Source organism: Elephas maximus, chromosome 22 (genome assembly GCF_024166365.1).
Source record: "Elephas maximus indicus isolate mEleMax1 chromosome 22, mEleMax1 primary haplotype, whole genome shotgun sequence".
NCBI classification, from domain to species: Eukaryota; Metazoa; Chordata; class Mammalia; order Proboscidea; family Elephantidae; genus Elephas; species Elephas maximus.
This window is the reverse complement of record NC_064840.1, coordinates 51,961,343-51,970,896: the sequence shown is the minus strand read 5'-3', so window position 1 is coordinate 51,970,896 and position 9,554 is coordinate 51,961,343. Positions and strand designations below refer to the sequence as shown.

The 9,554-nt window shown below is 52.8% G+C and overlaps 1 protein-coding gene across 1 annotated transcript; it reads right to left on the bottom strand.

Annotated features, from left to right (window-relative positions):
• Window positions 1-2,842: 2,842 nt before the first annotated feature.
• EGR3 (early growth response 3) lies at window positions 2,843-8,233 on the bottom strand. The gene is made up of 2 exons (XM_049866759.1): window positions 7,808-8,233; window positions 2,843-6,518 (listed from the first exon to the last, which is right to left on the bottom strand). Exons 1-2 carry the CDS (start codon window positions 7,959-7,961, stop codon window positions 5,509-5,511), a joined length of 1,164 nt encoding a protein of 387 aa, XP_049722716.1. The 5' UTR covers window positions 7,962-8,233; the 3' UTR covers window positions 2,843-5,508.
• Between the last annotated feature and the right edge of the window lie 1,321 nt (window positions 8,234-9,554).

Here is a 9,554-nt window from a genome sequence, read left to right as displayed (position 1 = left end):
GTGTTGTCTAGGCTGTAATCTTCACGGGAGCAGATCACCCAGGTCCTTCTCCTTCAGAGCTGCTGGGTGAGTTTGAACTACCGATCTTTCGGCTAGTAGTCAAGTGCTTACCCATTGTGCCACCAGGGCTCCTTTATTCTTGCATAGGGCTGTGGAAGCGACCAATTGTTGCCAATATTAGAGATGGGCATGTGGGAACCTTTAAGCCAAATTCGTGGTGAAGCTTCAAGGTTTAGTGAGCTAGGATGCTGAGAGAAGCCGTGACTTTGAGAGGGGACCAGGAGTGCTCCTGGCCTCTGTGGACGACTGATTGCTGAGTGATTGTGTCCTCAAGGCTGTTCCAGGGACTGGTCTGACCAAAGGGCTCCGAGATTCACTCTGTTCTTTCCCTTTCTGGAGACCTCTTTCCTGTTCATACAATGAGTGGGTTTTCTGAAAACCACCACTTGGGATCAGGTATGGATTTACCCAGTACGCAAGGTATGCGCGGGCTTACTTGTACTTACTTACTAACCTGTAGTACACAAATTTCACCTGTTTTTCACCACATCTTTGATCCACGGGAAATTGTGCACTTTTGTACCTTCAATATACCACACCCTGACTTGGGGTGGTGGTGGTGGTGGTGTGTGCGTGTTAGGCATCCTTTCATTCATTCCTCAAACACCTCAGGGGTTACTTGGAAGGAGTTAAGCCTCTATATCTTCCACACTTTTATGGCTGATTGTGCTCCAGGGTCTCTTCCTTCTGAAGCATCCATTGATTCCTTCTCATGATAGCCCCATCCAGGCCTTTCTTCCACCATTTTTCTATTTCATCAGTAAGTTTCAGGGTTAAGCTCCTCCTCCCAATATTTACAAAACCCAGGCAAGTTGGGTTGCTGGTGTGATGCTATCTGGACAGCTTTATCTAGCTACAAAGTGTGAATCAGTGATTACTCCACACAGGGCTGGTGCCAGCCAGGCGGGTTGCCATCTTGCCAAGTAACCCAGTGGTCGAACCAGGTTGAGTTGAGTAATATCCACCAATAGGAAGTGAGTTTGTTAATCGTGCAGCATAGTACCCTGTTGACTAAAGTGTAACCCCAAACGCCTGGTTTAATTGGAGAAGGTGCAGGTGGGGCTGGATGCTAACTATGAAGACACCCAGTGACACCATCTTCCTCTGATAATATTCACTTGAAAAATACATAAAAATCTGGAAGGAAGCATCTAGCTTACCAAAGAGATAGATTATATATTCAATCATTAGGACTTTCTAGCGATATAGGATTCCCTTTGTTAAGAAAGATACCTTGTGACTATAAATAAAGCAGCAGTTTGGAATTTTAAAAGTGTTGTGAAGTGAGGGAAGGAAATTCAAGATGGCAACCAATGACCCAGACTTGTGTGCGAGACTTGTGTAGTTGCGAAAAATTAAAATTCCGTACTGCATTCTCTTTGCTCATCTCTCATTTCAAAAATATTCTGTTCTAAGGCCACAGCCCACTCCTTCCACCCAAGTCTGGCCTCAACTTCTTGGTAATTACAGCCATCCAGAAATACTACCTACATTTTTCACTGTGATGGGCCTGGATTGAGGCAAGCAAAAACAGTTTTTGACCAGGGATGCTACACTTCATTTCTGTTGCCTTATGCCTGGCTTGGCTGGCACCTTAGAGAACAAGACAATCTCCGCCAGTCACGATCTGGTGGAACATTGACATAGTTCGGCATCACGCACCAAGCCCCTAATCTTTGGTGAGGCAGATAATACGTAAAAATGCGCAGCAGACAAGCCCAAGTGAGTTTTTAGAGGGCAAGCAGGAAGTAAGGGAGGGAGGGAGGACTAACTTGTCCAGAAGGCTGCCCCAGAACAAGCCTTACAGGGATAAAGGATTCTGAAGATTATGAGGAGTAAGGTGAGGGGAGCAGGTTGGAGCTGTGGACACAAGGAGGAAGTGGAGGGAATGTATTTCTTCTAGAGAAATAGAGAAAACTCTAAGGCTGGCAAACAAACTCAGTTAAGAAGGGGAAGGTTTTTGGGGAAGGAAGCTCATAGGGTAGGAGAAGCATTGCTTTTATAAGAGATGACAGTCATAAGATGGAAGGGTTGATGCTACATAAAACATTCCTCCATATGTCCTCCAAATCCCAAATGTTCTTTCTTCCCTTAAAAACATCTAATCCCTGGACAGTTCATAAGAGTGATTTTTTTTTTGCGGGGGGGGGGGGGGCAGTGCCACCTTCACCAAGCAGCTACAAATAAGCCTGGGAAATCCTAAGTGGGATTGAAGATGCAGAACTTTAAAACCTGATTTTTCCCAATTATCTCTGACCACAAAAGAGCTTTTTCTCTCTCCAATGAGCTTGCCAACCCTGAAGAACCCCTCTCAAGTCTCCACCTGTTTTTCAGGCTTCAAAAGCTTTAGCAAGAGAACTACTCAGTGTGGCCATAGGGACCCTCCAGGGTCCTGTTCTGGTGCTTTCTATGACCATCAGAGCAATTGTTCATAAACCAAGAGATTCCCCTTCCTTCTACCCCCAAACCCATTGGAAACCAGAGAGAAGGGTTCTAGAAGATTCCAATTACCAGTCCTGACTCCCGTCAATTTTTATCTAGTCTTTCGAGGCTCCCAGAAGGATGCAGGGGAAACCTATTCTCCTAGAAGCACATGACACACTCAAAACTGGATTTGTAAACATCAGAACCTGCACAAAATTCTGACCAACTTCCAATAACACCAAGTTCCACATTTCTACTCTGAGAGTTTTCAGAACAAGAAGGGCAAAATCAGGCATAAGACCCTCTCAAACAAACCAACAGCCAAAAGCAAAACAAGACAAAACAACAGGCCAAATCAAAACTTTATGCTAGGACAACAAGAAATAAAATAAGGAGATTTATAGGCCAGCTGATTGTCAGCAAACACAATATATTTACTGTATTAGCATTTGCTCACAGTGCAAATGGTACAACATTACACCATTTCAATATTTCAGTTTTTAAAAATGCTGTTTTCATTAACTATATTATATTGGCATAACAATGTGACAAAGGAGCAAATGAAATGTTGGTGAAGAATTTCACCTTTTCACAATATCAAGCATATTTTTTTTAACCTTAGTATAAGGTACTATAAATCCAAGAAATAAAAACATCCACAAAATATATTACATCTGGTTTGTCTTTTTCTAAGTACTCAACTTTATACAAAAGTCTTTCAAAAAATATCATTCCCCGTAGGTTTTCCTGTTTAAAACCTGATTTTTTTTTCTCTCAGTTCACATAAGTTAGAGTGCATTTTCTCTTGTTGTTTTTTAAAACATGCAGACATATAAAAAATCTGGATAGCACAACCTTTTGGCAACAAAGTTATTTTTCTCTTAGTTTAGCTTAAACGTCTGAGAACAGTTTTATTAAAACAAAGGAAAACTCAGAGCTATCATGCAGTGACATGCATATACCAGAAGGAGCAAGGAAAAAATATTAAAGGGTATCTGATTCCTCCTTCCAGCTTTGAAGTGACCAAAATTTTTGTTTTTAATAATCATCACATTATAAAAAGTATTCAGCAAAATACTGTCTCTGCAAAGAAAGGTTTTACCCTTCAGCTGAAAAAATATGGGCCCTCCTGGCAAACTTCATCTCCTTCTCTCGCCTACAAAAAGTCCAAGTACCTGGAAATTCACAACCCCCTACTCTTTGATTTTTTTTTTTTGCTTTCACTAGAGTCCTTTTAGTATTATTTAATCCACCACCAAAAAAAAAAAAAAGTTTTTTTTTCTTTAAAAAAAAAAAAGTGGGTAACGCATAAAGTGACTTCAAAAACAGACATTCTGTAAACTCCAGACCTTTGTTCCTTCTCTCTGGGCAGCTTACTGACCACAGGAGAAATGACACTAATAGGGAACAGTACATTCAGTCAAGACTGTGCTGGAAGCTGTGTCAAAGAGCAATCTTCCCTACTACTCCACTTTAAAAGAACCACCCCTGTACCAAGAAGGGCTGGAGAGGACAGCTGGGGAGGAGTGGGTGCCTGAGAAGAGGTGAGGTAGGGCGGGGAGAAGGTGAGACTGGGATATGGAAAAGCTTTGCCTCATTCATCAACATAGATTAATGCAAAAATCCCCATATTTCTGAAGAAAATTTGGATATATATATGTATATGCATATATATATACACACATACTCACATAGATATAATCTAATCACTTAAAATTTTCATAAAAAATAAATCACTTAAAGCTGTATATGCCTACAAATTCTCTTCATTCCGGTGCACTGCACTAGAAAACCAAGTACCTTAGAGATCTGATTTTGTTGGGAATACATATTATGTGTGTATGTGTCATATATATGCATATATACACACACATATACATACACACACGCACACATACACACCATATGTATATTTAAGTTCTGTCTGACAAATGGCAAAAACAGAGCCAGCTTTCCCATCAACGGTGGGAAGGAGAAATGGGTATGTGAGTGAGAAGAAACAAAAAGACGGTGAAATGGGGGAGGCTGGTTGAGGCCTGCCTTTCTGGGAAAAATTTAGAAAGAGATGGAAGAAGGTTGAAAGGGGAGAAGGGAGAAAAAGGGAAAGGTAGAGGGCAAACTCTGAGGAATTACATTTTTTAAAAGGCAGGCTCAGTGATGGCTGCTCCTTCTCCCGGAAGATCAAACTGCCCTGAGGCCCAAGAGGGAAGCGCTCGGAAAAGAGAAGGGTTCTGAGCCGCCAAGCCAGAAGCAGCGGCAGCAGCGGCACCGCGGCGGCAGCATGCGAGGCATTTCTGTAAGAAACATTAATTCCGAGCAGATGGAAGACCATCCCGTCCAGCCACGTGCAGGCGCCCAGCCTGGGACAGACCCCAGCGGCTTGGGGACCCAATGTGGGGAAGAGTTTGGGGTGGACACAGGCCAGTTCAGCTCAAGAGTCTCACGCGAGCGCGCGCGGTCACGGACACGCACACACACACATACACACACACACATATACACACGCGAGCACGCACACACTCGCGCGCAACCCCGCACGCAGACGCGCGTGCGTGCGGCAGGCAGCAAGCCCTGCCTGCGCTTTGGTGCGCTCCTTACCCCCTCCCCTCTTCTGGTCTTCGAGGGGGAACAGAGGGAGACTAGGGGGAACAGTGGGGTGCTAGAGTCCGGCGAGAGTTGACCGGCCCCGCCCTCAGTTCCCCTCAGGTCCTTGGCGCGGCCCAGCGGCCCCTGGATCAAGGCGATCCGAACTGAACAAAGCAGGCTAGACGCCACCTTCCCGCCCCCACGCCTTGGCTAAGGGGGGCAGCGAGGGGAAGGCGCCTCTTGCTCTGGCCCCCACCGTTGGCCGATGTGAAAGGGTGGGAACCGGGGGAGGGGGCATCGAAAGGGTGCAAGGAACCGCACGTCCATGGAGAGGCCAGGGCGCGGCCCCTACGCCTCCGTGGCCGGCTTTCCCGCTGCTGTCAGGCTAGCAGCCGGGAGGCACTGGAGGGAAAAAGTGGGGATCTGGGGGCTCAAGCCTCAGGCGCAGGTGGTGACCACGGGGGCCAGGGACACGGGGGGCGCCGAAGACGCAGAGGGCGCACCTCCCTTCTCTGCCTTCTTCTCCTTTTGCTTGAGGTGGATCTTGGCGTGACGTTTGCGCTCGTCGCTACGCGCAAACTTGCGCCCACAGAATTCGCAGGCAAAGGGCTTCTCACCCGTATGCGTGCGGATGTGAGTGGTGAGGTGGTCGCTTCGGCTGAAGCTCCGCATGCAGATCCGGCATTGAAACGGCTTGTGGCCCGTGTGGATGCGCAGGTGCCGGGTCAGCTCGTCCGAGCGGCTGAAACGGCGGTCACAACCCTCTGCTGGGCACGCGTGGGGCCGCTCGTGGAGCGGGGTTTTGCTAGGCCGGTTAGGGTACTTGCGGGGTCTGATGGGTTTGAGCGTGAGCGGTGGCTGGGGCAGGCTGCCGAAACCCGGGTGGATCTGCTTGTCTTTGAAGGCCTTGATGGTCTCCAAGGGGGTAATAGGGGGCGGGTTGACCCGGATGGGGTCCATGCCCTGGAAGGGCTTATGCTCCGGAATGGAGCCCATGTCGTTGGGGTGGTGGTACAGGTTGTAGTCAGGAATCATTGGGAAAAGGTTGCTGTCCAAGGCCGGTTTGGCCGATTGGTAATCCTGGGGGGAATAGGCGAGCCCGGGATTGCCCTGGGGGTCGTGGAAAGACACGGGCTCTGAGTAGAGATCGCTGCAGTTGGAATAGGGGGGCAGCGCCGGATACATGGCCTCCACGTCGCCCTGCGGTGGCTGCACCATGCTGGCCGTAGACGTCTGCGTGCTTAGCGCCCCTGAGGCCGGGGGCACCCCCAAGATGCCGGCGCTCATGAGGCTAATGATGTTGTCCTGGCACCAGTTAGAAGGGGAGTCGAAGGCGAACTTTCCCAAGTAGGTCACGGTCTTGTTGCCGGGGGCTGGCTGAAAGGAGCCCGAGTAAGAGAGTTCCGGGTTGGGCTTCTCGTTGGGCAGACCGATGTCCATCACATTCTCTGCGGAGAGCGGGGGGAAAGAGGGGAGGGGTGAGTGAAGCCGAGCCGGCTCGGGGCCGGAGCGCCCAGGTCCTTGCCCAGGTGCCGAGGGTGCGGCGGGGTGGAGTGCGAAGCGCACGGGGTAGGAAGAACGCTGCGCCGGGCGCAAAGCGGGCGGTGCCTCGCTCCCGGGTGCAACCTGGATACAGCAAAATACTACGGATCGGGGTGTGGAGTGGCTGCGGCACACACACCGCCGCAAAAGCCGCGCACACACTCACGTACCACACACACGAACACACGCGCGCGCGCGCGCGCGCGAGTAGCATTGTTGTTCTTCCCGAGGTGGGGCGGGCAGGTAGCTTCAGCTACAGGTAGTTTCAGACCCGGAGCGTGCCGGGCTCTCTGACTCTCCCTCACACAACTCGGCCGCTTCCCCGGCCCTGGCGGCTCCGGGACACCGCGCCTTTTCCCGCCCCGCCGAAGCCCCCTAAGAGCGCTGCACCGGGTCGGCGACCCAGAGCGCCCTGACGCTTTGTCTTCCGCGCGTAGAAGGGTGCCGCCCGTAAAAGGAGCTCTCCCGCCGCCTACCCCGGCCCCAGCCTCCTCCCGGCCTAAAGGAGCTGTTGGCTCTCGCGGGAGGGAGAAAGCCTAGACCCAGCTAGGGAGGATGTGGGGCGGCGGAAGACCGGCCGGTGTCTCCAAGGTGGCCACCTTTCCCGGGATCGCCCTCTCCCCCGTGACAGCCCCCCCCCCGCGGGTGGGCCACCTCCCTCTCCCTGCCGTCCCCACACCCCTACGGCTTTGCAGAACGCCCTGGAAAGGCAGCGTCGCAGTACCTCTCCCACCGCGGGGACTCCACGCCGCACATGGCTCCATCCCGGGTGGGAGGCTGAGGGAGTAAGGGGAAGAGCGCGGGTGAAAAAGACGCTGGGCTCCTCCCGGGAAAGGGGGCGACAGCACCACGCCTTGCGTGCGGCCCGGCGATCAGGCCCCCTGCGTAGGGAGGGAGAACCCCAGAGCCACTCGCACCTACCTCCCTTCGGTCAGCGGCTGCCCCCACCGGGAGAACCGAAGCCTCTACCGTGGCGTCGTTAAGCGAGCCTTCCCGATCCGGGAGGGCGGGAGGAGTGGGTGGGAAAAGCAACTCGCCCCCCGGAAAATTCCCAGCGCGCCCCCCATCTCTCTGTGTATCCATCCATCTATCCATCCATCCATCGACCCATCCATCGCTAGCTCGTTTTCTCCTCCTCTTCCCTTCTCTCTCCGCTTCCTTCCTCGCAGCCTCACCGCCTTCCTGCCGCCCTTACCTGTAGCCATCTGATTGTAATGGGCCACCGAGTCGCTGCTGCCGGAGAAGAGATTGAGCGCGCTGGGGATCTCCTCGGGATACAGATTGTCAGGCAGTTGATTTAGCAAACTGCTCATGGTCACCGGCAGCTTCTCGGCGAGTTTGCCGGTCATAGCACTCCGGAGCTGCCGCCGCCGCCGCCACCGCTGCCGCTTGCTCCTAGCGCAGCTTCCAGGCAAGCGGCATCCGAGAGGCGATCCGTGGTGCAGGGGAAAAGCATGCGAGAGGAAAAGTTCGGAGGGAGGGGGGAAGGAAGAGGGGAAGGCGTGGGCCAGGGGAGGGGATCTCTTTGGGGGGGTGGGAGAGGGGGCAAAGGGGAGTAATCCTCGGTGGTATCCTCGGCTGGTGTCTGTCGTAAGAGGCTGGGTCGATTGGGGTTGGGGGTGTGTGTGCGGGGGTGGGGGTGGGGGGTGGGCTGGGGGGGATCTCGGTCCGCGGGGGTCGGATGCGGCCTCAGTATTGATCTCACAAACAGACACGCGCCCGCGGCCCCCCCCGTCCCCCGATCCGCCACCGCCGCTGCCGCCGCCGCCGCCGCCGCCTCCTCTGCCGCTGCTGCTGCCGCTGCTACCACCACCACCAGCCCTGCCGCTTCCTAGCAAGCTCACTGCTGCCCAAAAGCTCCCAGCCAGGGAACTCCACCAGCCTATTTATCTGAGCCCCGGGAAAGCTCCGTGACGTAGCTGCCCATATATGGACAGACAAAGCCCAGCCGAAGGGGCGCGACGTCACAATGGAAGCTCCTCACAATGGAACATTAGAAAGCAGGAAGCGGGCCGCAGCCAACGTGCGGCGCCCGCACCGCTCGGCGTTCTTAAAAAAAAAGAAAGAAATGGAAGAGAAGAAAGAAGGAAAATGCGAGAAAAGAGGAAAGAGGGATGCAGTTGAAAGCCAAGCGCGCCGCGCGCAGCACGAAGTTGAAAAAGCAGTTAACAGTGTGTGCGTTTTTGAGATCTGCACTAGGAGAGGGCGCTAGTGGGGCGGGGGGCAGAAGGGGTGGGCTTGTTTGGAAGTGGCCTCGAACACCCCCAGCAGGAAGAAAGAGAAACTAAAGCACCTGGCGAAGTCCTTTGCAGCCTGGCAACTGCTAGGGAAACCCGGAAGGTGTGCGCTCAGCCCCGGCTCCCACTGAGCGGTCCCGGTCCAGGACCCTACCCTAGAATAGGAGAAAAGGAGCACGTTCCTTTGAGGGGGATTCCAGAGTGTCAGGATTCCCTGGTCCAGTATCTTGAGAACTTTTGTGCCACCCTTATCTCTGATTCGCCGCCCACACCCCTGCGCCTTAGTGGGACCCTGACCTTGCGCTCCTTACCCGCTGAGCGCTGTGTTGGGGAGATTTGTAGCTGCTGCTGGGCTGTGCCAGAGGCGAGGCCCTGGCTCTAGGAGCACGGATGTGAGGTTTTGGTGGTAGCTGAAGGGATAGGAAACACGTGCACCAAATCCCCAGTAAATCCCCTAATGGTTCCAAAGCAACCCCTTTGGCCACGGGATGGTAGGGCCCAGCAGGCCCGGGCGTGCAGTCCTTGTCTACTGCTGCCTGCAAAGGGACGCTTCTGAATTGTGGCAGGGGAAAGCCGAACCCACAGTCTCTGAGCTACCAGGGCGGCCTCTCTTAGTCTCTACCTTCCCCCTCGCCTTCCACAGGGCTACCACCTTTACTGCCTGCCGGCGCCCTGCAACCAAGGGCAGCCTGTTTGCTGACCCGG